This window comes from Lissotriton helveticus, chromosome 10 (assembly GCF_964261635.1).
Source record: "Lissotriton helveticus chromosome 10, aLisHel1.1, whole genome shotgun sequence".
NCBI lineage: Eukaryota > Metazoa > Chordata > Amphibia > Caudata > Salamandridae > Lissotriton > Lissotriton helveticus.
The window spans coordinates 941,920,055-941,948,025 of record NC_136071.1 but is presented as its reverse complement, the minus strand read 5'-3'; the positions used below and the strand labels follow the sequence as shown (position 1 = coordinate 941,948,025).

The following is a 27,971-nucleotide window of genomic DNA, read 5'->3' as shown; positions in this document are numbered from 1 at the left end:
ACTTGGGAAAACGTACTGTATTTACCATATCATGCGGTTTTTGGAGCTTTAAAAAACAAATTATTGGTGTTATTCTCCATAAACTTATCATAGGTGTTCTTGATTGCACTTGATAAATAACTTACCCCGTGGTATCCTTAATTTTCAAGCGCGATAAATAATGTAAAGATCCGTAACAGGCCCTATATAGTCTGCTTCTGAGAACAGATATATTAGTTAGTAAATATGTGTTTTATAAGGCATCTTCCCTTTTCCATATGAAACTATAATCTGTCACCTTTCATGTTTTCTAATTGTCGTGCCCTTTCTGATCCCACACAATGTTTTTTATTTGTTCAGTCGACTCGTTCGGTTTAGGCTTTATTTCTAAAACCAAGAACTGATTTGCATCACCATATGGTACAGGAATCAGGCAACTATTGCAATGTATGAATCTAACTTTTTGAGGCTTGTCTTCCCAATGCGGGCATATGAAAGAGTTGTACCTCTTTTGACGAAATGTCTTGATGACTAGGACACACTGAGATTTATATTGGCAACCAAGAGTTTTCCTTTAGATACAAGTCATAATAAGTCCATTTGCTCTCCCTTTCATAAAACTGTAATCATATCCTGATTAGTCGTTATCGTTGTTTTGCAGTATAGTTATTAGTTATCGCCTTTTGTACCATTTATTTGTGTAAAAGAACTCAAATATTCTAATGGGCTCAAGTCTTGATGTGATGCTTCTATTCTCCCCCCCCCCTCTCCCTCCCCCACTTGTAGCGTTCCATATTAAACTCCTCACAACTACCACCCAATTAATTCTTGAAAGCATTGAACTCCTATTCATTCAATTGTAAATACTATCTGTACTTCCTTACTAATGTGTAATGCGAGAAACACCTTAGTTTTAAAACGTGCACAAACTTGTTAGTATTTAAATCAGAGGTGTTGTCTTACAGGGGATATGAAACCAATCTGTTCGTATTTTATCTATAATATTACTACAGCTACCTCATAAGTGACCTCAACAACCTTGTCTTCATGTGAGTATGTTATAACATGTTTGCAAGCAGGGGTTCAAGTCGGGCCTCATAATATTCCAACAAAAAGAGTTCTGACCAAGGAAGAAATTTCGTTTTACATATAAAAAATAAATGCTATATTGGAATGCTGTGTTATTCCAGTCCCAGAATATGCGATTCTCAAAGGATCAATGCTCCTGAACATTTGGATCTATTTCTTTATTGATGGCTAGAGGCAATAAAAAGAGATGCTGCCAATTTCACATTCCTTAAATTGCCATAAAATTAGTACTCAACAGGAATGCTCCATATGTCAGTTGGATGTTATGAACGAATCAGTGTCTTTTCTTGAATACACCATTATACCGTTGGCCTTCGGAATCTATTGGAGTGGTCATAAATCAGCTTTCCTTATACCCAGTTGATTTTTAAATCCAAAACAGCAGAAACATGCCATATACTTTATTTTTATAAATAGCAGCATGTTACGTTTGTCGGGGGGAAAAAAGCATTATGGAGTAAATACATTGGATTTCATAATTAGTAGAAATTAATATCAATATATATCTAAATGACTGATATTTCAGCTTCTTTCACTTTTAGGCTTTCATTTTGAAGAACTCTATCTTCAATTCTGAGATGCCAAACTGGAGGGATCGCCAAGGTAATAATCACTACAGTTTATCCTGGTACCATTTAACATGCGCATGAATCTTCCCTGTTAAATAGATATAGTTATGCTACACTGTATTTATATGCCCCCCAATTTCTTGGCAGTCTTGTGAGCTTAATTGACAGAGTGTTGTTTCCAAGTTGTGTAGTTTTCTACAGCTGGACTTTTAGGGCTATTATGGTCATGTGATTTTCCACCTAATGCATGTGACAGTTACCTGTAGGCTACAGGTTCTCTGTGTGTAGTGTAACTTGTAGGTTGGGGGGAATCATCCAGTCCGAGAGACTGGCATGTTTGTCAATTTCCTGCAATAAACCAGCCTTTTGAGTGCCGCTGTCCAAACCCCTGCTGTCATTTGGGAGTTAGTAGCTGGTCAGTAAACGTCCTGTTCTTTGTAGGCCAGGCTGCAACCCTTTGTTTCATTAATGGATGTGGATTCGTAGGAGGATATTCATTTGCTGGAAAGTGCCACTATCATCTGTCTGAGACCTCTAGCACTTCCAGCACTACCTTCCCCCTCATGCATTCCCTTAACCTTTTTCGAGCTAGGCCTAATTTTAATTAAAATATATTTACTTTGTTGCAAATGTAAACATAAATGTATGGTTAAGTGAATGCCTTGTGCCTCTTATATGGCAAGTCTATTATATGGCCCCCGAAAAACAAGATTTAAATTTACTTTTATTTATTTAAAGCCTTAGCAATGGTGTAGGTGTTTAATGCTGGTATTCACAGAAAAGAGAGTTCTCCCAGTTAGTTTGAGGTCCAGAGGGGGGAGACCAAATGAAGCATCTAGGCTCTCATTGTATTCCACCAAGTACACCTTTGGGTTGTCATTTTTGTGTTTTATGTTTTGTGAGATTTAGTCCTTGCATTTATGTTGATAGGTATGTTTTATGAGAAAAGAAATGGTATGATTGGTATGTGAGTATGTTTGTATGAATGTTAGGATCATAAACAATTAGAGGGCACACTTGTTCATATGTTTTACTGCTTTTTCGAAAATAATTGTGTAATAATCATGAACTTTTTGTTTAATATGATGAAATGATATGCATAGTTGTGCAAATATTTCTAAATACACTTACCTAAAAAAAGAAAAAAAGAAAAATGTTTTGATAATACTTTGAAGTATCGTGTTTCCTCCTTGGCATCGTGTTATAAAAATGGTTTAGATTTATTCTATGCTAAGGCAATATAGGTCCCTACTGAGGTTCTGTGTTTTTTGCTTCGTTTAATGCTGGTATTACCTTCTGTAGCGGGATTACACCTGTAGTGTACGTTATTTCTTTATTACCACATTAATATTGTTGGTCGAATTTAATCTAGTTTCTACTTTACTAATGTTAAATCTTTCAAGACCTATGATCTCAGTCAGTCAGTCAAAAAGGCTTTATTTCGATAAAAGTTATCATAAAAGCTTCACAATAAAAATACACAAGTTCATTTAATTAAAAAGAGCTAAGACCGATGATCTCAGTACGCTGGTTGGTGTTTATATTTTTAAATAAGTTTCAGATTACCCGAACGGGTAAGATGCAGAATGTACTTAAAATATATAACTGCAATCATTCTGAACCCTCTTGCTGAAATAAATCTGTCACCACATTTCAGCAAAGAAATAATTTAACTGTGGCCTTTGTGAACTGATGATTTCTAATTTACATATGTGAATCATGTACCAAAATCTCCACATTAACCAACTGGAAAAAAACTCTGATTTCCTTTTTGCTACTCTTTTAGTGGAAGAACAGAAGAACATCCTTTGCCAAACATTAGTTGACATTTTTGAAATAGTTCACTCTAGTAATTCACAGTCGTACTGTTTAGTATCCTGCCTGAAAGAAAAAACCTCTGAAGAAACAGGTAGCGTCCCTGAAAGTTCTGCAGAGACAAGTCGACAAGATCAGTCATGTAAGCTAAATTGTTTTATGTTTTTATTTTCAAATATTGCAGTTATCACTTTGTTCTTCTGATTGTTATTCTTGTTGCAATTAATCATTTCAGTCACATTCCCTTGCCACTCCCACTCCACTCTTTTTTAGTGTTAAAACACAGTTCTCATTTTTTTCCTGTTTGATCAGGCTGATTCTCTTACCTTCTAACTTTACCAAGTTAGCAGACTTAATGAAAGTCCTAGAGAGGTAGCTACCATATGTGAGAGACTATGCCCCTGCTATTGGCCCTCTAGCCATGCGCTTGCCTTGACCGCCACCGCTCTTCCTAAAATCCCTAATGCTACCAGCTCATTCACCCCCTCTCCATTACACAGTTTTGAAGATGTTATTTAGAGTAACCTTTTCACATTAAAGACTTTCAATTTACTACGTGTTCCTCAACATTCAACCCTGTTGGAACCATTTTGAGCTGCAGAACATTACCAGCGTTCACAATAAAGATAAAGTGGCTTAAAATGTATAAGGCTATGGTCAGTCAAATAAATGAAAATTTAACAAACTGGAAACTTTAGGATTCTGTAACTCTAAATAATTGTTTTCATGTAAATTCTAACAGACATAAGACAATTTACACATTTAGAATTTGCTGAGGAAACCTGGGTTACTCCTAAATTGACACAGTAACTAAGATATGATTGTTAATCTTCAGTTAGTTGGTAGTCTTTATTTAGTCATAGGTTCATATGTTCTTGATTTACAAATATTTGACTAAACTACAATTGTTTTTACTTGGGACGTATTGTGGCAAATTTACATTTGAAGTGTTCTTGGTCAACATGTAGGCACCATGTTTTCTTTTCACACTGATTATGTGGCTGTTTAAAAACTTTAAGATTATAATAATAATAGACCGCTTCAACATGATGCAATGTTGTGCTAAGTGTGCACATGATCTTCTTTACTATCTAAATCATTTTAAATCATGTAAATGTATTAGCTTGTAGCTGGATTGTGCCCAATCCATATTAACGAATAGTAGCAATTATAGGATTAACCTAGAAAAATCATTGAATTAACCAGCTAAATAATGTTGGCTTGCTGTTCGTGTTGTGTTTTTATTGCTTTGTGCAGTGCTGAAAAGTGTGTTTTTTGTGTAGCTGCCTTTGCTGCTGAGGAGCTTGGCTTTGAGCGATTTCATGCATTAATTCAGTAAGTAAAATACATGTTGAAGTTTAAATGTGTATTATATGTTTTAAAATGTGAAACCAAATTTTTCATGGTGTGATATTGTTCTAACATTGCTAATACTAATTTCAAATGTTATGCCTTTTGGTTATTAAATGTTTTCTTCTTCATAATATTTCAAACTGATTTTGTCCAGCTGTCCATGATGGTCTATAGTTACTGTGTGCTTTGTTTCCACAAAGTGTATGTACTGTACCTGTGAAATTGTCTCATTGTTGACAATACGTTGCATGATACTTAATTGTGCCTTTGCTTGCCTCCACATGAACAATACCATAATATTTTGGCTGTATTGAACCAAATGATTGCTTTAATTTTGGTTTGAGGTACACTTTGTTTTTAACTCTGTCAAAGCTCAGTGGAAGCCAAAATGAGAGGAAATGAAACTTAATACTATATTATTTAAAACTGATATTCATTGTGCATAATCGGCACGAACGGCATGATGTGCAGCACAAGAGGGCGCTGCTTCTTTTCTTGCCACATTTTCTACCCGAGCGGCAGCTTTCTCAACTCAAATGGAAGGTTTCTAACAGCTCAGGCCTGCTGTCTACTGACATAATTCAAGTGTTTTTGTCTTCAAGTGGTTTTGTCTTTAGAAACAGTAATTACCTTTATGTTGTGTATTTTCTTGGAATATTATATACAATAAAGGCCAGCTGAGTTTAAAAAATCCTAATAGATTTAATGTTCTACGAGTATCCACGTCCATGATAATTGTAAACAAGTGATTGTAGCAAACACACAGGTCTTTCACAAGGTATTCTGGCTGGCAAGTGCAGCCTGTCATGTGACAGAATGCTCTAAAATGGCATTGGTGCCATCTGTGTTAGATGTGTATTTGTCGTAGCACCAACCTTTGCTTGTTTGCAGCCACAATGGAAAAATCTTATGCGACCCAAAAATCACTGAGCAGTAAACCCATGAAACCTTTTAATACTCAGCTCCTTCTATTTCTATATGATATTCTGAGAAAATACACATTATTGACCATGATATGCTGTTGAAGTGTATTTTTTAAAAGGTTTGTTTAACTTTTCAAATGTTTTCTAAACTTATTTTGTATCCCTTTTCTCCTCTTAGCATAAAAACATTCCAACGTTTTTCCGAATTTAAGGATGCAGTATTGGATCAGTATCTTATGTGGAGAAATAGATTTGGCGTTTTACTTTTTCTGTATTCAGTCATTCTTACAAAGGTTTGTTGGTAGATGCATTGTTTTACTTCTTATGCTGGAAATCTGCATTTTTTTTATTTAATTGGTTTTCATGATTTCCTACTACTTTTATTGCAGTGGCTGTATAACCTAGATCTCCTGCACTTTCATTGTGTACCTTGTTTTGTGACTTGTTACTGTCGACTACACTGATTAATATGGGGGCTTTTTTCCATATTTTGGTGGGTATGACTTAAACTGTGGCTATGTGACTGAAAACACTGAGTTTGTTTGAGGTACACACTGTTTTTTAGAAACTAGAACAATTATTGTGCCACCCCTAATGAAGCTGTTTTTGATCGCAATGAATATATTTTTCCTGTGTGCATAAGTTTACCATGTGGAACACACAAAAATAAGCCTTATTCTAAATTGACCTTTGTCTTGTGTATCACATCCTGCTGAATCAATTTCTAATATATATCATGTAACTCACAATTTCATATAGCCTTTAGTTAAATTACTTTATGCGATATAAGGTTGAGAACATCCATATTTAGAGCTAAGGCCTATTTCATGCCAGTCATTGAAAAATGTGGTTGGCTGACTTGTTAATTTTCGTCTGTAACTTTAATATCGTGCAGCCTTGGCTCGCACGCAGGCTCTTCTCTTATGAGCTTCACAGAAATCAACATTCCTGTTGGTTAGTGTAGTTGTCTCAATAACAATAACACCGGGTTTGAGGTTAAAAGGGTCTGCAGTATTGCTGACATGCACATGATCCCACTTTTTTGATTCTTCAGTTGTAGTTTTAATATGTGATGAATTTCATTATTGGGCACATTAATAAGTTATAATTTCTCATTTTTAAAGGTCTGTAGCTAATTGAATTAAATTACTTTTTTTAGGGTATTGAAAACATAAAAAATGAAATTGAAGATGTTGATGAGCCTTTAATAGATCCTTTATATGGTCATGGAAGGTATGTACAGTTATGTAGATATGTTTGCTTAATAAATATTAATTGTATAGCATATTTCTACATGGGTTTAAGTATTTCGACTTTCAAATCTTTACCCCTGATCAATATTCATAATTTTTTTTTAGTTTGAGGAACGTAAACTTCAAGCTGCAAATTCAGTAGTTTCATATTTGCCTCCTGACTAGGTCGATGTCTTAGGCGGGTGATATATGCACATGTATATTTGTGTCAAAGTTTGTTACATTAAGCACACACATGCTGCAGGGTGAGCATTTGGAATCAATGTGAAAACTCCATATTTGACATGACAGCAGGCACTGTCTTCATCTGGTGATGTGTGCTTGGAGTTTTTCAAACGCATATTACACAAATGGGATGGGGAGGGTTTCTGAATAGTGTTTCTCTTTCGCATTCTCAGTGCTGAAGGTGGGGTTAAATATGTTAGGTTGTAAGAAAGCTGATGTAGAATCTGGGTTGCCTTGGATGACTGTGACAAGTTAGGTGAGATACAGTAAGTGGAATACTTCTGGATGAGTTTTTCAACTGCTTGACCAAAGAATACATTCTGAGTTAGGCAACAGATCTGGGATTTTGTTCCAGTGGTCCCTTAAGCCAGTGGATTGTTCTCCAAGTACTTATAACGTAATGGACACATAGGGCCCAATTCACAAAGCTGTTTTCTTCCTAAAATGTGCCTTTATGCCAGAAAATGGATCCATTTGTTCTCTGCTCTATTACTCTGCTGGGTAAAGCGCTGGGATGCTCCAGGGTAACCATGCGCTGTACAAGACCGTTATAATAATAATAATCATTTATTTATGTCCGGACTTCATAGAAGGGAAGGCTAATATTGCTACTGTGGATTCCTCTGTCAGGAGAATTCCCTGTTTGTAACACCCACACAAAGGCTGGGGAGTGGGTAGATCAAGACTTGGTTTGCTAAGTTTTTGAACAAAAATAAACCCATTAATTTGTTGGCAGTCAAACTCTAATACTACTGTTCCCCTATAGTGGCAACTATCTTAGTTTTACTGCAGTAAAAGTACTCATTGGCATTGAAGTTGAATGGATCACCACCAAACTTAGAGAGGGATTAAGTAAAAGGGGTTTCTTCATAGAAAATTATTCAGAGTGGGAGTAATGAAACAAAAAGCTTTCTTCCTCTACAGCATTTGCCACTGTTCAGACATGGTGTCCAAAGCCTGAGTGCTTATCTTTGAACAACTTGATCTCATCCGAGTTTTGCTGTTCCCCACTCGTGTGACAATACATTCTATGTGTTTACTTAAGACCACCTCTCTAGGTGATTAAATGCAGACTTGTAGTCATACTCCCTTTGTTTCAGTAGTGATTTTGTTTTTACTTTGGTGCAGAATGCTACTGTTTATGGGGGTGAAAATTCATCCTGCCACCTGCATGCATCTGAAACCTTCTCAAGTAGGATTATAGCTCATTATCTTTAAATGTATTTTTCCTTCTTCCATCCTTGACACATCTTTACGGAGTGGTAGTAGATTCCCTGGTGCCTATTTCTACAGCTAGGGGAGGGTGCTGGGACTGGCTGCAGTTTCTTTATGGTGGATAGGATGGTCAGTTCCACAGTACGTTTTCTGTGGGTAATGTGTTGCCGTGGCTATGAACAGGGATTGTGTACCAGTCACAGTGTAGCTTTTACTGATGTAGCGCTAAACAGTCTCTCAACCTTTGTTGGTATTTATGGATTTATTCCATGTTATAAAATCAAGCAATAACCACATTGGGTGTATTTTTGCATGTACACTTTTACTACACTTTTTTGCGGCACGATGTAAATTCAAAGTAGATATGACTTCCCTGCTGTCCTCAAATGTAGTGATGGTATCGCCTGTATGTGGGATCAGATTTGGAATTACCACAGAACTATAAATAAGGACATTAGCATTCTGTTTCCAATTAAGCTAGAAGGCAGTGTCTGCTTGCCGATTATCTTCTCATTATGTTTTTCTGTTACACAACAATCAATATTCAGAGGTTGCTCCTGGATAGTTACTTTCTGTAATTGTGGGATCCATTCATTATTTTTCCTGACTACAGTCCTAGACCTGAGTGAAATGTTAATGCACTTCATTATTTGGAAGCTGCTCATTGTTCTGTCAGACCGAAATAGTAAAACAAAACCCTTATATCATTTAGAAAAAGATTACTAAGAAATCTCCTTCTAGACACCTACTTCTCTCCCTCCTCCTGTGCCCTCAGCGAGGGTACTTAATTTTAAAATATTCCCTTTTACTGTGAGTTTCCTTTATAATCCGGACAGTGTTCTATAATGTTCCACCGACACACAATATAGTTTGAAATCCGTGAATTCTATAGCTCAGTAGTGTGCTTTACTAAAACAGAAACTAATTTATTTTGCTCTAACAATGTTTTGTGCCATCTATTGCATGATTATTCTGTGCAAATGCGTGAAGATTCTCCCCTTTCTGTACAATGAATGAAGATTCTCCACGAGATGGTGGCCCACTAGTTTTTAGATTACATTAACTTCTTAGCATGTTTCTTCTGCTTTTAATGTAATCTGACAATAAAACACGCATTTGCATAGAGAGCACCTTTGTGCTGGTCGGATGTGTGCTTAATAACAAATATTTTCTTTTTGCTTAGCCAAAGTTTGATTAACCTCTTGTTGACTGGGCATGCTGTTTCTAATGTGTGGGATGGAGATAGAGAATGTTCAGGAATGAGTAAGTGAACTTTTTACTGTGCATATTTTACTTAATTCTACCTCTATTGATAAGTCATGAAATTAATTTCTCTGTTAAAATTAACCCATTTTTCATATCACTGAGAAGTGCTGGTCAGTCATGATGTTTTTAAAGTATGGGCGGAAGACCCCATTAATAATATCACCTGTGTGCCATTTGAAGACTAGCAATATTTGTACACTCCTCATAGATTCCTATAATACATTTTGAATATGTGTATTGTGTGAAACATCCGAAACAATGAGGTCGGAGCCACGAGTTCCGGAAGCCTGCAAGCGTAACCATGCTTTCCCGAACAACAACTTTGCCTTAACCACGCACATGCGTGGTTAAGACAAATGCGCTGTTCCGAATGGGTGGGGAAAGAGGAGCGTTGGGGAGCGGACACAGAAAGGTATGTGGGGATGGGTCTGGAGGGGGCGGCATTGTGGTAGTTTTAAGGGATTGGTAGTTCTAGGGGATGGTGGGGGTTTAGGGTTGTTTTGGGGGGTGAGCGGTTTAGGGGTGGGGATTTGGGGTAATTTTTAAGGGGTTGGTTGAGTTTTTATGTAGTTTTTACAGGTGGGGGTTTGGGGTAGTTTTTAGGGGTGTGGGATTCGGGGAAGTTTTCATGGGGGTTCGGGGTATTTTGTTACGGGATGGTTTTTAGGGCTAAGGGACGGGGGATTAGGGAAGGGTGGGGTCCTTTTTAGGGCTCAGGGGAAGGGGGTGGTGACCTTAGCCAATCATACCCCATTACCATGCATTTTTCTTTTTTGCTGAGTTTTATATAGAGCAAACTTGACCCGAATTGGGTATCAGAGTGCTTTTCATAGCACCAGTTGCATTACATATTACATGAGGGCACATTAATTTTTTGTTAGGCACTAAAAATCGTGGTAAAACAATGCGTGCTTGAAACACTGTTGTTATACAGACCGCCTTGTTTAGGTATGCGGGGTTGAGGAACTAGTTGTTCCATCATACAACCGTGTATTATATAATTTCTTTTACAGTTGTGGTCATTGCTGTAAGTACATATTGCACCTTTTTCTCATTAAAAAGTTCCATTGAATATCCATGATATGATGGTGCTGCAGACTAGCAATTAGAGGGCTTTATGCTTGCACGCATTGTTACCTACTATTTAGTCACTGAGCGTGCCTTTTTATTGGTGTGAATGCACGTTCATTTGGGATCTTTGTTGTTTCTGACATTTGGTAACAGAAGCTTCACCGTCACATTTATCATTGAAAGTGTACTCTGTTCCTTTTATAAGACCTCTTGTACGGGGGTTAGAAAGCTACCCACACGCTTGTGTATGTGGTTTTGCTTTCCCTGTCTGGCATTGGCTTGCGCATGCTTTAAAGAGCATGTTTTGTCTTGCTGCCGCGCTCCCTCCCCCCGCTCCTCTGTGGTGCCCGCGCACCACTGGTTCCTTTTATAGAAAGAAAATTTGGGGCAAAGGAAAGCAACATTTTACAGAAAATCTATAACTGTTCAAGCAATGTAAGAATTTTGTTTCCTGTTCGTTAATACCAGCATTGAGAATTAGCCCATTTTAGCACCCCCACTCTGCACACGATAACTTGATTGTGTGTGTTGTGCTATATATCAAGTGTTGGAGTCTGAGGTTTGCAGGTTGCACGCGGGTCTCTGCAGTGAAAGCCGAACCTGCTGAACTACATCTCGTGCAGGATTGGGACCCCCTTCTGAGCTCTGATGGCTTCCATCCATCAGCCCATAGAAAATATCTCAGGTTCACAATAGAAGGTCAACACTACCAATTCAAGGTTTTGCCCTTCGGGGTTACCACGGCTCCAAGAGTGTTTACAAAATGCTTAGCGACAGTTGCAGCACATCTCAGAAGGTAATACATCCATGTGTACCCTTACCTGGACGATTGGCTAATACAAGCAAAATCGTACCAACAATGTGCAAAACACACGTCTCAAACGCTTTAGTTGCTACACAACCTAGGGTTCTCAATCTACTACCCAAAATCGCATCTGCAACCAGCCCACACACCGCAATATCTGGGAGCCACTATAAATACCTCCGTGGCAAAGGCATATCCAAACTCAGCAAGGATAGCCAGCATGCAGATACACATTCGCAAATTCCTGCCACAACACTCTCTGCCAGCTCTAATCTTTATGCAACTCATAGGCATGATGGCCTCCTGCATATTCATTGTCCCCCATGCCAGACTCCAAATGCGCCCATTACAAGAATGCCTAGCACTGCAATGGAACCAGGCTCGTGGACAATTAAAAGACCTAGTGTTGGTAGACAGTCGCGCTCACAACTCTCTGCAGTGGTGGAACCCACAAAACCTTTCCAAGGGGCGACTGTTCCAAGAGCCGGTTCCACAACTAGTACTAACAGCGGACGCATCACTGACAGGCTGGGGAGCCCATCTCCTTCAATACACAGTACAAGGGCTCTGGACAAACAAACAGAAAAAGCTGCATATCAACCAACTAGAGTTGCTAGCGATATTCCTAGCCCTAAAAAGCATTTCAGAAATACTTTTTTTTTTTTTAATTTGTATAAGGAACTTTATTGGAAGTGATTCAACAAACACAGGCTTCCAACCTGCATCCACGGAGGTGGCCGGCTGCCGTTGAATAGGATAAATCATAAGAAGCAAGAGTATCAAGCAGCACAGTACACAGCAAGCCGCCTACAACCACTACGGGCCGGCCTCGTTAATCAAGCATTAGGATCGCTACAATGTAACCGGTATTAGTAAAAACAGGAACTAATAAAAATCCTACATTTACATTTCACTGGTGAAATTCTAAGCAGGAAAAGGGGAAAAACACAGGTGTGAAATATACACTGCATGTCTCAATAACAAAGCATAGAATCCAATACACGAATGAAGTAGCTCGAGGAGGAGCACACAGGAAGTGAAGGGGAGGAAGGAGGGGGGTAGGGGGGCGGGAGGCTCGAGGAGAGAAGAAGCATGATAGCATGAAATCAAATTGACGATCAGGAGTTCAATGGCAGAAATGGACTAGGGGAACCCATAAAGTCGTTGTTGCCCAGTCCAGCTGTGTGCGGCGGACAATTAGTCATAATATCGATAAGTCATGTATCTGAGGGGGGATGGTCCACACTAGAAAGTGGGGGGGGTGAGTCGGCCAGGCTTTCTGCATCAGTATCTGTCGTTCTGGCTGACAGATATGTTGTCAAAGGCGACCAAATGTCGAGAGGTCTAGAGGAAGGAGGCAACAGTTCAGCATAGCTGGTCAGCTGTTCCTGACAATAGGTCATGTCGTCTAGCCATTCCTTGAACTTGGGCGCTCTGCCCCTGCCCCACCGGCATGCCACTCGACTCTTAGCCATTAATAACGCCAACGCTATATATTTCCGAGACGACGGAGGTGTAGGCAGGACATAGCCCAGCAGGGCCATTAGTGGGGTAGCGTCTAGTCGTGTCCCAGTCATCTGATGCAGAGCCTCATAAACTTCCTCCCAGAAAATGAGGACCATCGGACAACTCCGGGCCAAGTGTAGCATGTCTGCGTCAGATGCATGGCACCTGTCACAGGTGTTAGTGTCTCGTAGGTGAGAGCGATGCATTTTGACTGGTGTGTTATATAACCTGTGAAGATATTTCTAGTGTATAATGTGCAACCTACTACTAGCTGAAACTCGCCCAGTTTGGAGACAACAAAACTCCCATTGGTCATCAGTGATCTCAACCCCCAGTTCTTCACTCCAACGCAATCGGGCCCGAGGAGGAGTCTGCACCTGGTGTTCCTGAATGGTGCGGTACAATAAAGAGACTAGTTTTATAGGTGTGTCGCGCTGCAGTAATAGGTGGAGAGGTGCAAGTGTGGGGGGTTCTGTAGGGAAGTCCACATTCAGGGCTCGCATTCCTTGCCGAAGTCGCAGGTATAGAAAGCTATCTAATGTCGTTTGAGTCAAGTCACGAAAGAGGTCATCTAGAGCCCGAAATTGCCCATTATTGTATAGGGTACCCCAAGTTGTAAGGGCAGCTCTCCTTAATGTTATGAAAGATCTTTTCCTGTAATAACGGCATAGTAGGGTGATAGGCCAGCGGTAATAGCGGAGAGTATAGGGAGTCCGCACCCAGTAAGGTCATAATGCGACGCCACGCAGTGACCGTAGCATTCACAGTGTTTCGAGTACGGTCACTAGGCGGACCTCAGCAAACCGCATGCATCCCTTCCAATGGAATCGGGTGTGCAAGCCAATATTCAGCGGCTATATGGGGCATAAACTGGTGATGCCGCACCCAATAATACAAATAATGGGCTTGTGCGCTAATGTAGTACAGTTCCAGGTCTGGAATGGCAAAACCACCTGTGGCATAAGGCCTGGTGAGTATCGACCACTGCAAACAAGCCTGTTTACCCACTGCAAACAAGCCTGTTTACCCCCCAAACCAGCCTTATCAACTCGGATTTCAACATTGCAAAAAAATGGCGCCCTGGATAGTATGGGATATTAAGGAAAAGATAAAGCAGTTGTGGGAGTATGACCATTTTAATCAAAGAGGCTCGCCCAGCCATGGACAGCGGGAGCCTAATCCAACACGTTATCCTGTCGGCGGTGCGGGTAAGTGCTACACCATAATTAAGCCGGAGAAGTTCCTCCCTATCCTTGGTAATGCCTATCCCCAGGTAGCGGAAATCATCATCGCACCATTCCAGTGGATAGTCTAGAGGGAAGCGCTGCGTCGATAGTGTAAGGGGGAAGAGGCATGATTTCCCCTAATTAATCTGGACCCCAGATATGCCGCCAAAAACAACAAATTCACGGAGGAGTACATTAAGGTTGGTGCTGGGCTCGCGAACATAGAGCGTGATGTCATCGGCGTACATGGAAACAAGAATTTGTCGTAAGTGACATCTCATAGCCATATCATTATGTCGCTGCCTCATTAATCAGCACCTTAGCGCCCGGCTGACAATATAGGAGCTGAATCCAAGAAATATATATGGAGGGGAAGCCCATCCTCCGCATGACCCCAAACAGATAGTCCCATTCGACAGAGTCAAACGCTTTGGTGGCGTCTAGGAAGGCCGCCGCCAGAGGGAGGTCAGGGGAGACCGTGTCCAGGACCGGAAAAAGTGTACGTAAATTATGTGAGGTGGATCTCCCGGGGACAAACCCAGATTGATCCGGTAGCCATAGGCGGTCAAGCAATAAGGTCAATCTATTGGCAATGAGCTTAGCCAAAATCTTAGCATCACTATTAAGCAAGGAAAGGGGTCGGTAGGATCCACACATATGGGATGGTTTGTCGTCTTCAGAAGGGAAATAAGTGCTTCCCTCATGGATGGTGGCAGAATTCCCACCTCAAGGGATTCCTCAAAGACTTCACGCAGAATAGGTGCCATCAGTTCGATGTAAGTTTTATAGAATTCTATAGGGATGCCGTCAAGGCCAGTGGCTTTGCCCGAATGCATGCCCATAATGGCATCACGGATTTCGCCGAGCTCGAATGGTGCACTCAAGAATTCACGGTCTGCGTCGCCAATCCAACCCATGGCCACGTCACCTAGATAGGAGTCCAAATCTAAATTGCGCTGGCCCATACTCGTGTATAGGGTGGTGTAGTGATTGGTAAATTCATCCAGGATAGTAGCAGAATCCCAGCACCTCACTCTGTCGTGCCGTTCTAAGTCAGTTATGTAATTGGAGTGTCGCGGGTGCCTAATCACATCAGCAAGTCCCTTGCCAGGCCGCTCCCCTTCACCATAGCGGCGCGCCACCCAATGCTTGCCCCGAAAGCGCACCTCCCTGTCTGCTTCTGTCATATATTCCGTTAGTGTCTCCCTAAATTTACTTGAGTAGTTACCTCTGGGCAGACCGACAGGAGGGTCTCAAGTTCACGTAGTTCGCTCTCCAATCCCTGGAGAGTGGAAGTTATGCTCTTCAGCACACCCGCTCCCTTCGAGATGCACCCCCCCCTAATGGTGACTTTGAATGCTTCCCAAATGGATTCCACACTATTGACAGAGCATTTATTGGTCTCAAAGAAGGCTCGGACCTCATCTTCCAGTTCCATTCGGAAGACTTCGTCAAGCGTCATACGCGCATTCAGCCGCCCTGTACTACGCGGGCATTCAAAGATCTGGGGGGAAAGAGTAAGGAGAACAGGCGCATGATCAGAGTATGTCCTGGCTAAGTGTTGTGTTGCAGTAATCAGAGGGCCCAAACCACGGGACACAAGCAAGAAGTCTAGTCGCGCCCAGGAGGCAGCATATGCAGTGAAGTGTGTACCTTCACGCCGAAGTGGATAAACGTGTCTCCAAGCGTCTAATAGGCAGTTATCAGTAATAATATCATGAAGTGTAGCGGAGGCTTTGGTGCTGTGGTGTGGTGTGGTGCGGGATGAGATCTGTCAATAGCCGGGTCATACGTGACATTAAAATCCCCCCCAGATAACACTGGTCGATCCAATTTCACTTATCTTATCCCAGAGGGAGAAGAAAAAATCAGGGGAGTCTGTGTTGGGACCATAACAGCATACCAGCGTCACCGAAGTCCGCCCCAATCTTTTCCACGTAAGACAAAACCTTCCCTGATCATCGGCAAGGGAACCCTCCGCGGCAAAAGGCACGTTATTCTTAATTAGTATGGCAGTGCCCCTGGCATAGGTAGAAAAGGAAGAGAATACTCTGTGCATTGACCAGCGTGAGGCAAAAACAGGCCCGCGCAAGGGGCTGAGATGGGTTTCCTGTAGCATTGCAATGTGTATGTGATGACGATCTAAGTAGGCTATAATCTGTCGTCTCTTCCGTGGATCCCCCAACCCTCGAACATTCAGCGGAGTCCCCCATAAGCCATCGTGCAGTTGGAATATCAATTGGAGCATGTGCAGTAGAAGCAAAAGCACAGTACGCAAAAACAAGGAGAAATCACCATGTGCGAGGTAGGATTTGAAAAAGCCACTCAGCAGATGCAGGTGAAGAAACAAAGATTGCGCAGAGGAGCGCATTGAACCGTTTAACACAACATTCGTACAACCCCGATATCCCCCCTCCCTCCCCACCCACTGAAGCATCCCAATTATGCCAGTTCCAAGTCCCCCCCCCCGAATGTTATTGCGCCGACTGTGCGCCTCCAAATCCTCATTCTTTGCCGCTATGGAGCGTAGGATGTTGTCCATGCGAGACAGTTGGGATGTGTGGGTGGCAGAGACATCCTCCGTATCGGAGATGCGTCGTTCCGCTTCCTTAAGCCGCTCATCATGACCTTCCAGCTTGTGGGCAATGGCGTCCATTCGGGACGATAGTCTGTCCACTTTATCAACAATAGTGGCGAATCCCTGTCGGACTTCCCTAAGGATCTCCTGGACTTCAGAAGCAGGGGGGGGGGGGGCGCCGCCGCGTCCTCCACAGCGCGTCCAGATGAGTCGCGATCTCCTTGGCTAGGCCGAGTCGTTTTTTTGGCCGCGTCAAACGTGATCTTGGGTTGGCGCGTGTCTGGGTTGGCGCGTGTCCGGCTTGCCCATGGCGTCGAGCGTGTTCAAAAGGGATCCTTATGAGTGTTCCGCACCTGTGTCCAGAGTGGCAAGGGGATCCGCAGAAGCAGTGGGGTTTACAGGTCGCAGTGCAATGAGAGAGAGCGCAGATCAAGGGGTATTATTCCTCGGCATAGTGTCTGTGCAGTGGGTCCAATTTCTCCGCCAGGGAGCCGCCCTCTTGCCGCTATAGCTGCAACCATACAGCGCTATGTCCCCTGACGTCACTGCCAACGGGGAGAGTAGGCACTTTCTATGCCTCGCTACCTCCAAGGAGCACTAGTAGGCCACGCAGCGCCGCCAGAGATCGAAAGCCAAAATGGCGCCGAAATTGTCTATTTTATCAGAGAGTGCCTCAACGCGCCGGTGGCAAGTAGCTGGTCGCCTTAGTGTGCATCAGCAGCCTCCCAGATTTGAAGAGGACGGGGGGGGGGGGGGGGCGGCGAAATACCTGAGCTCGGAGCTCGCCGAGTAATCAGCACAGTCTCACATAAGGGGCGCTCCGGAAATGTCTGTCTAAGTCTGGAGCCAGCGGTGGATACGGGTGATCATCCACCCCCCTCCGCTGGGTCCGCAGCGTCGCTCAGAGGTCCGATGTGGCCGCACCGCAGGCCTCAAACGTATGGTGTCCAAAGGTGAGCCCAGAATCTTCCGCACCCCAACTCACTCCGCAGCACGGCTCACCCTGGTTAGGAGCAGGCAGACGCGGCAGCGTCGCGGTCAGTCCAGCTTCAGCTCTCGCGTTCCTGGAGTATGAGTGCGGCCGGCGCGGCCCAGTGCACCCCGCCGCAGCCGCGGCGTAAAGCAGTTAATGAGGCCGGCCACTCCGGACCAGAGGTCTTGCAGCACGTCGGGGCATGCACTCTCCTCGCCGGTTGCTGGGGTAAACGTGCACGAAATGCGGCGAAACTTGATCCGCAGATGCAGGACAGTATCAGCACTCGCTCGGGGGTGTCAAATACCACCAGTCAGGCCATTAACAGGATAATTACAAGGATTAATTACGCCGGACGGCAGGAGCTCGTTACAGAGCGGCCATCTGCTAGTGCGCCACCTAGCGCCCCCTGCATTTCAGAAATACTTGTACAGCAAGACGGTGTTGATCCGGACGGACAACATGACCGCAATGTACTCTGTCCAGAAACGGGGAGGAACGCACTCTCCACAGATGTCCCATCTGGGACAGAGCATATGGAAGTGGGCGATTCAAAAAACATTTTTCTCCTAGCAGAACACCTTCCAGGGAAGGACAATCAGATTGCCGACCTGCTCAGCAGGCACAAGCAACAAATACACGAATGGGAAATTCACCCCCAAGTTCTCCAGCCATTCTTCGAAGAGTGGGGTCACCCACAGGTAGACCTGTTTGCCACAAAAGAAAACTCCAAATGCCAGTACTTTGCCGCCAGGTTCCCACATCCGTTGTCACAGGGCAATGCGATATGGATGAACTGGTCAGGCAGATTTGCGTACGCTTTCTCCCCAGCACCACTGATCCTGCTGGTGGCACGCATACTGCGGCAACACTCACTCACACTAATCCTAGTTGCTCCCACATGGGCGAGACAACCATGGTACACAACGTTCCTAGAACTTTCAGTAGTTCCACATCAAAGACTGTGCCTTGCTCCCCATCTTCTAACTCCGAACCATGGAGAAATAAGACACCCAGATCCCAATCAGATGAACCTAGCGATCTGGCTCCTGAGGTCTTAGAGTTCGGATACCTTAACTTGCCCCCAGACTGCATGAACATCATTAGGGAGGCAAGACGACCAACCACACGAGCGTGCTATGCAGCTAAATGGAAAAGATTTGTTATTTACTGCAACAATAACCAACTCCACCCATTAGACGCTTCCATACAAAACATTATATGTTACCTTCTGCATTTACAAAGATGTAACTTAGCATACTCTTCTATACAACTACACCTGGATGCTATAGCAGCATACCTTCAAAAGAGGCAACACCTTTCACTGTTTAAAGTACCAGCAATCAAAGCCTTCATGGAGGGTTTAAAAAGGGTGATCCCTCCAAGACACCCCCCTTCCCCAGTCTGGAATCTAAATATAGTGCTTACCAGACTCATGGGACCTCCTTTCGAACCTCTACACTCATGCGAACTACAATTCTTGACGTGGAAGGTTGCATTCTTAGTTGCCATTACCTCACTCCGAAGAGTGAGCGAATTACAAGTACTAACAATTCAAGAACCTTTCATGCAGGTACATGCCAACAGGGTGGTTCTTAGAACCAACCCTAAATTCATGCCTAAAGTTGTATCCAATTTCCATATCAATCAATCAATTGAACTGCCAGTATTCTTTCAAAATCCACAGTCAGTAGCTGAGAGAGCCCTACACACACTAGATGTAAAAAGAGCTCTACTTTATTATGTGGACAGAACTAAATCATTTAGAAAGACAAAACAACTATTTGTTGCTTTTGCACCACAACACAAAGGAAATCCTGTTTCAAAGTCAGGAATAGCCAGATGGATAGTTAAATGCATTCAAATATGTTATCAAAAGGCAAAACGCACTTTAACCCTCCCCGCAAGAGCGCACACTACAAGGAAAATTGGGACATTCATGGCTTTCCTGGGAAATATTCCTCTTGAAGACATCTGTAAGGCAGCCACATGGACCACCATACACACTTTCACAAAACACTACTGTGTAGACGTGCAAGCAAAACAGCAAGCTGCTGTAGGCCAGGTTGTCCTCAAAACTCTTTTTCAAACTGCTGCAGCTGGCACAGGTAACCACCGCTAAAGGAGATACTGCTAAACAGTCTATGCACAGATATGAATTCAGCAGCCCACATGCCTCGAACGGAATATGCTACTTACCAGTATGCATCTGTTCTTAGCATGTAGGGCTGCTGACATTAATATCGCCCGCCCTCCTCACCGGTGCCTGTCGCAGCTGCAGCATTATCTTTGGCATGGCCATCTCTTACTTTACTATCTCCATCTCTGCCACAATGGCGAAAAACAATCTGAGGATGGAGAAGATGCTCATGCGCACTGTAGTCCAAGGGAGGAGTCACCTATCTCGTGATACTTCGAAGACTCTTCCAAGACAAAGTGCAATCATCCGGACCCAACACTAGGCGGCGATCTATGCACAGATATGAATGTCAGCAGCCCTACATGCCAAGAACAGATGCATACTGGTAAGTAGCATATTCCTTGCTATGGCTTGGCGGAAACCATAAAGCTCCCCTAATCCATAGCAAAACGGCTATGTCGCGGGGTGGGTGTGCTCACGATCATGACAGTTCCTCCCCTAATGTGGGCTACCTGATGTGAACACAAAAACTAGATGCCACCATCTTGGTTTTTGGTGGAATTGGGCTCATTGGGTCAGTGTTATGCCCTGTTACCACTGGAAGTGACAATATAGAGGTGGTGTAGTTCCCATAAAGCTAAGTAGCACATTGGCTACTACCTGTCACTCCCTCCAACGCCCCTAAATTGAGTATTTAGGTGGTACCCCTGATGCCAGGAACTCCGATTTGGCAGTCCAGAAGAAGAGGATAAAGACGAGCCGTGAAAATGAGACCTGATATGCTATGGACTTTTTGGCACCAAACCATGCCTGCCTGCACCAGTCTGGACAATCGTGAAGAAGCCGACTCGTCCTGCATTGAGCCTTTGCCAAGAACCCCGGTAGACACCCAGCCTTTCACAAATTGCCAGCAATCTCCCTTAGATTAGGGGAGTTACTCATCTGCAGGCACCGAAGCAGCAGAGTTCTGTTTACTGTGCTGCCTCTCCCTGGTTATACTGAGGCTACAGCCGCCCAGGAAGAGGTCACCATGCTCCAGAAGGTCAGATCAGTCTTCTCACCAAGTGAGAAGACGCCAGGTCCAGCCGGAGCGGCACAGCACCAATACCATGTGTACAGTGTCCCATGCAGCAACCAAAGCCTATTTGATTCCAACAACACCAAGATAGAGCAGTTGTCGAGAGATGTCAGCACAGCAGAGACCCGCGGCCCATTTGTCCTGATTTTTGTTCCTCAATTGGTGAGAACGACACTCGCAAGGACCTGCAACACACCAACCCAGTTGATATAACCACTCTTCACCTGAGCGCCCCAGCCCGGGTTCTCGAGAGCCGAATGTGCTTTCTTGCTCCCAGGCCCCTTATGAACTGTGGCCCCTGTTGGGTGTGCCTGGACTTGTCCCCCTCTGCAGCCTGTTTTGAGGTGGCCCCTTCTTCTCTTCTGTGTAGCGTGCAAAGCTACCAAATGCGAACAGCACCTCTGCACCTGGATGCTCCAGGACAGGTAAAAACAAACTTCTGGTAGTTTTTTTGACCTTGGCCCCTACCACCTTAAATCCTAAAGGAGACCCCCGGAAACCTGCAAAAACCTGTATGCCGTTTTCTCCCATAGGAAAGTATTGGGCGTAAAGGCGCATTTAAGTGAACATTTTACTTACCTGTGAAATTCGATATTTTGAAAAGAACTTACTTGCTTGCAAGGTTCTTGGATCAAAATGTATATAAAAATAAGTTATTTTCCAAATGTATCTTTAGTTCTCTTTGAGTGTGTGTCTCATTTATTGCCTCTGTGAGAATGCTTAGCACTACTCTCTGATGAGCCTAAACTGCTTGCCCATATTACCAAAAGTGAGGATTTATCGTTCTTATTTTTGCCTCTGTAGACTAATCAGTGCTGCCTGGACACTCTATGTTGTGTACTAAAACAAGGTACAATGTGCAGAGAGCCAGCTTCCTACACAGCGTATTGACTCGAACATTCTCTACAAAAACCAACTGGAACACACTCTACAAAAATCATGTTTATATTAACGACATCCAAAGCAAGCCATATAGATTGTAAATGGACTAATAAAAGTTTTTGCTGCATTTGAAATTGAGAGTAATAGAAATTAATATGCCCAACTGTTACAGGAGAATAAAAGAGGCCTTCTTGTTAAAGCAGTTTCTGTTGTACTTTTGTATGGAACCACTAGATGGCAGTGCTGTACTAATTTAGTATAACCTCCCTCTTACTCATAACACTGATTTTTAGGAAACATGCATGTCTTTTTATACCTGTGCATGCAGTAGACACAGTATGTTATGACCGCAGGACTTGCATCACAACATGACTGGGATCTGTTGGACCTCCTACTGACTGACAGTGAAAATGGTACTGTCCAATTGGAGGGACATAGCTAAGACGTCATTCAAAGGTTAGATCAATTGGGTAACGTACCACTGGGGCGCAGACAGCACAGCACTGCAAAACTCACCCTGGAAACCAGCTACTAGGGGGATATGGAAATTGCTGGACGTGTACCTGGACTCCTATGAACCCCCATGATTTCACTTGAGGGAGACAGCTGCCCACAAAACAAAACGCTATTAACCCAGAATAGGATCATCGCTATACTACTCTTCTTGTAACCTATCTCCTCCCTTTCTCCTCTACTCTCTCTCTTTCCTTCATCTGTCCTAATCTTATAGCAAGACATTGTAAAGGGATGCAGCCAAATATGTACAACAACTACCTGTAACCATGGCATCACCAGCCAAACATGGCTGGTCCCTGTAACTGTAAAGCGAATGTACTTGAAATCAAAAGAATTTTAGTACTTTTGTCCCTGCAAACAGAATGCCAAGAATATTGTGGGATACACGTTATCTGTGGGATTAAAATCGCAGGCTCAATTTATTTTATTTTTTTAACAACATTTTTTTTATCAACTTCATTCTTTTCTCGTTCTCCTCTTCCTTTGTATCTAATAGACTTCTAGCCACAGATTCATTACCTTAGGATATTACCTGGTGTCAGACTGGATCCGGCAGTTTTTGAACAATCCTCCGTGCTTGCCGGTAAGTGGCATCATTCGCACTAGAAGTGATGTGCACAGTGCCTATAAAGGCGCCACCCTCAAGACATTGACATTAGTTCCTTCTTTTCTGCTACATCAGTGTGCATCTGGATCAGGCTCCCCTCTGTCATGTTTTTGACTGACTACAACCTTTTTGTCAACAACTAGTATTCCTTTTTTTTTCTTCTAGATGTCCCTGAAAAAACCCCACGGGGTTCAAAACTTATGGCACCTTTCATGAATAGATAGCGGTGTCAGACCCCTACTTGGTCTGACTGTGGTGCCTCGAGAAGGATCATGGTGCTGTGTCTTGTGCGGAGTGCAGGAGGATAAACCTTAAGGCCATCTGAGTGAGACCTATGAAACTTTCGTCTGCTCGTCACGCGACACTGTGCCACTCCAATTCCCGTTCACGTGGGAGGTCTTGGGAGCACTCCCAGAGTGACTCACGTTGATCCTCATTGCTTTTCAGGACTTCTTCTGGTATGTCCCACTAGAAAAAATTCCAAGAAGTCAAATCTTTGCGACGCAAGCAAACAACCCAACAAATCCCAACCTTACTTGCAGGTAGTCCCAGTGCAGCCTGGTCGGAAACTGGGTGTGCTCCAGGCTTCCCTGAGTTTCCTAAGGCTGAGGCGGCCCCACCCATCTCCAAGCGTTTTATGAGGGCATGAGCCTCAGTTTTGGGGGTGCAAACGTCTCTGGAGTGCCTTAGGGTCCCACAGGTTCAGAAGGGTCATCAACTGCAGTTCCACCGTCTAGTTTGCCCTTGGCGCCAGTTGAACCCTTAGGATCCGTTAGTGGAGCCAGATTTACCTCCGCTGTGACCTTGTGACCTTCTCAGGTTACTGTTCCCGGAGCGCAGTTTCCTTGGATCATTCCAGTGGTGGTGTTTCCAGCAGCGCGCGATGCCCCTCATGACCTGAATTGGAGACCGAGCAATATTTCATGTAGTGCTCACTGAGAAACATAGAGGGATTATCGTATCCCTATTTCTACATTGAAACTATCTCTCCCCCCTCCCTCCCAGCAGAGGTCTTGGACGATAAATACTAGTATGAGGACCAGGATTATGCCTTTGGTCTGGATACTTCATCAGACACTAGCCTCCTCTCACAATGCCTTTGGAGCCTCCTCTCACAATGCCTTTGGAGGAAGGTTGCTTCTTTGGTGATGATGATGATCCAGGGGGCAGCTGAAGTCCTGGACATTCAGCTGTCTATGGTTCAAGTAAAAACATATTGTTTGACGAAGGTGCTTTAACCGGGGTATCTCCATCAGAACCCTCACTAGCCTTCAACAGAGCCCTCACTAATGTCTTGCTAGGGCCTGGAACAAGTCCGGCACAGCCCATCCTGGGTACGGAATTATCTCCCACCACCATTGCCCTGGGGACCCGGCCTTCCGCACCCATCATCCCATACCTAACCTGGTGGTCCAGGCCTCAACATTCCGAATAAATCTTGCCACGCTCCCTTCAACACCACTGGATAGGGAATCAGAGGCTGGATACCTTTGGAAAGGAATTTCTTTCTTACGCCAGCCTGGCACTTCAGTTTGCGAATTCCGCATGCTTACTGGGCCGTTATTACCATTCTGTGTGTGATACAGTTGCACAAGTGCTGCCTATGGTCCAGGTGTGGCCAGAAGTCAGCCCATTTTGCTTCCCCCCCACCCCCGACTAACCCCCCACCCTCCCCCAGGCAGCCACAGAGTCTGAACCTCTCTAGCTTGCCCTTAGTCCAGCATTGGCATCCTGTTGGTGTAAAATCAGATACCATCTGTACCAATGGATACAGATTATGTCCGACAAATGGGCGCTCCAGATTGTCCGAAAGTGGTACACCCTTACGATCCACCAAACTCACCCGTCACTGCCTCCGTCCCTGCCTTGGCCGATAGAGGACACCCTTGCTCTCTGGTGACAGGAAGTACTGGCCCTTTTGGCAAAAGGGGCCATCAAGAGGGTTCCAGTATCAGAAGTAGGTCATGGTTGTTATTCCCACTACTTTCTTTTGCCAAAGAACTATGGAGGCCTCCATCCTATTTAAGATCTGCGTCCTCTCAATTACTTCTTGAATAAGAAAAAGTTCAAGATGCTCACCCTAGCACCGGTCTTACCTGTCCTTGACCCTTGCGACTGGATGGTAGCTTTGGACTTGCAGCATGCCTACTTCCACGTTCCCGTCCTGCCTGCCCAAAGACGTTCCCTGCAGTTCATGGTGGGCCAGGAGCATTTCCAGGTCTCTCTGCTCCCCTTTGTCCTTACCAGTGCCCCTCGGGTGTTCTTCAAGGTAACGACTGTGGTTGCAGCACATCTGCAGAGGTCAGGGGTGCCAGTATTACTCTACCTCAACTTTTGTCTGTTAAAGGCGGGCTCGCCACAGTCAGTTGTTTCACGTCTCCAGACTGTGACAGACCTCCTGAGCTCGCTGGGGTTCACTATTAACGTGCCAAAGTTGCACCTGACTCCTTCTCAGACACTTCGTTTTATCGGAGCTGTTCTGGATACAGTGCAGTATCTGGATTATCATCTGGAACAGCTAGTCCAGAATATTCAGGCTATGACTCCGATGTTTCAGCCTCTATCCTGGATTTAGATGAGACTGACTCAGAGGCTGTTGAGTCTCATTACCTCCTGCATCCTGTTTGTAAAACATGCTCACTGGCATATGCAGGCTCTGCAGTGGGACTTTAAGACACTGTGGGTATAGCATTCAGGGGAATCTCCGAAGTGGTCCAGATATCGGAGGGAACTGCAAAAGATCTACAGTGGTGGCTCAAGTACTGTGATTGGGATATCAGCAGACCTCTCCCTCTTTACCACCCAGACCTCACAGTAGTGACCGATCTCTCTTCTGGGCTGGGATGGCCACCTGGGAAAGTGATCAGAGGACTCTGGTTTCAGGCGGAGACTCTGGTCCAAATCAGTCTGTTGGACCTGAGAGCGATCAGTCCGGCATTGAAAGCCTTTTTTCTTTCAAGGTTAGGCTATTTCAGGTGTTCATGGCAACACTACCACCATTTGGTATTACAACAAGCAGGACGGGTGGGTTCGTGGACGCCGTTAAGAGGCTCTACGTCTCAGGACATGGCTGGAACGCTGGGGCATATTCTTCGTGGTTGAGCATTTGGCGAGCTCTCTGAATGCCAGGGCAGACTAACTCAACTGTCAATGCGTAGTGGATTACAAATGGGGCAAGGTACTGCACCCAAACACATCCACTCTCCAATTTCATGCGTGGAGATTGAGTGGCGACAGTTGAGTGTTTTGATCTACCTCCTGAATTATGATGTCATTTTGGTAGCCAGGCATTCTTCTACCAAAAACCTCTACACCTGCCAATTGGCCTACTGAATGCTTACAAGCACGTTCTACCAGAACTACAGCTGCGACCACTGCGTTGGCTAGAAGAGTCCCAGTTCTAGACCTCTATCAAGCAGCTACCTGGGCAACTTTGTACGTTTGCTGGACTCTGCTGCCTAGACCCTCACTTTTTTGTATTTTTCTTTTTTGCTTTTCACATATTTTCTCTTGATTGCATCCTCTATAAATTGTGAAATCATAACTGAGATTTTGGCCATTTCTTTAGCTTTTGGTACCTTGGCTAAAGGAGAAAAATTGCCCATCTTTTATAAAGTACCTAATATCATTATTGCACAGTATCCTTCTTCTGAAGCTGAAAATCTGCTATCATCCAAATCTTTACTTCAACTCATGGCCATAAAAGAACTTTAAACTCAATACATAAGCAATAAAATCACCAAATATAATTTACAATTTTTGTATTTTATTGAGTCAGGCAGAAGTAGCGGTGCACAGTGGCAAGACCGAATTCACCCTAGATACGTTCACTATTACCAGGGGCACTGGAATTATGCGATTGTGCGGCTGCTGAGTTTATGCATTTGCCACATAGTCTATTATGTGCTACATACTCTGAAGGGGTTAACAAAATAAAAAGTTTCTAGTTCAAACTAACACGCTGCTAGGTTATGCTCGGCAAGAATTACTGCCATTTTACATGTACACTTTTCTTAAGTGTCCTTCTTTTCTGCACAGTGACTTTTGACACACATTTTCTTGCATGACCATGCAAGATTAGTTTCTCTGAAACCACATTGCTTACAATTCTACTTTGTAAGTACACTATTGCGACTCCTTGAACTAGTTATTTATTTTCCATGAGGCGAAATGCCTATCACAAAGACAAACAATGTCAGCACAGCTAAAGCCTCAACACAGAAGAATGGTTGACGGTATTATAAATACACATGCATTTCCGTACTCAAATTAGAGAAGCTCTTCTGTCATTGCTAAGCCATCGCTGTGTCTGAGTCTCAGCCCAGCTGATTCCTGTTTGCCCTCTGCAAGGCGGGATGTACAACTTGTGACGGAGACCTACATACCTTGCCTTCAGGTAATGGGACTTAGATCATCCAGGAGGAGATTCTTGCTAGAACACCCACCCTAGGCAACTAGGTTAGGGATCACATAGCAGGAGTATACTATACTCAGTACATGTATGCCAGCATATATACACTGTTTTAGCACAACAGTGGAATCATTCATCCTCTTCTCTGTTCTTATATTGCTAATCACTTTTATCTGCTTCTGTCTGTTATTCATTGCAGTGCATATATTTTATATAAGAATCACAATGGTTCAACAAATATTGAAACACCCATTTTGTAATTCTTGTGTACCTATCTGAGTGACTGAGCGAAAAGGTTTTAGATCTGTTACCACGATTCCTTGGTGAGTCGGGGTTGTCGTGTTCGGGGGATGCCCAAACCATTTGTTACCATGCCCAGTTTGGGTGTACTTATGGTGGCACTGAGAGCTAGCCGGTCTATAGGCCAACATATCCTGAGAGGGTGCATAGAATCAGTCTTGCACCATCCCAGCGTTTGTTGTTCAACAAAC

At 43.8% G+C, this 27,971-nt stretch overlaps 1 protein-coding gene across 10 annotated transcripts in view; it reads left to right on the top strand.

Moving 5' to 3' along the window:
• Positions 1 to 27,971, top strand: part of MINDY3 (MINDY lysine 48 deubiquitinase 3) — a 213,025-nt gene that overhangs the window by 66,255 nt on the left and 118,799 nt on the right. For 9 of the 10 annotated variants that reach the window (XM_078663611.1, XM_078663608.1, XM_078663607.1 and 6 more), the window contains 6 exons: positions 1,611 to 1,671; positions 3,424 to 3,594; positions 4,736 to 4,787; positions 5,907 to 6,021; positions 6,888 to 6,961; positions 9,605 to 9,684. In XM_078663611.1, coding sequence (XP_078519737.1) covers positions 1,611 to 1,671; positions 3,424 to 3,594; positions 4,736 to 4,787; positions 5,907 to 6,021; positions 6,888 to 6,961; positions 9,605 to 9,684 — 553 coding nt within the window. Of the gene's footprint in view, positions 1 to 1,610; positions 1,672 to 3,423; positions 3,595 to 4,735; positions 4,788 to 5,906; positions 6,022 to 6,887; positions 6,962 to 9,604; positions 9,685 to 27,971 lie in introns of those variants that run through there. The other variant, XM_078663616.1, reaches the window with a different exon arrangement.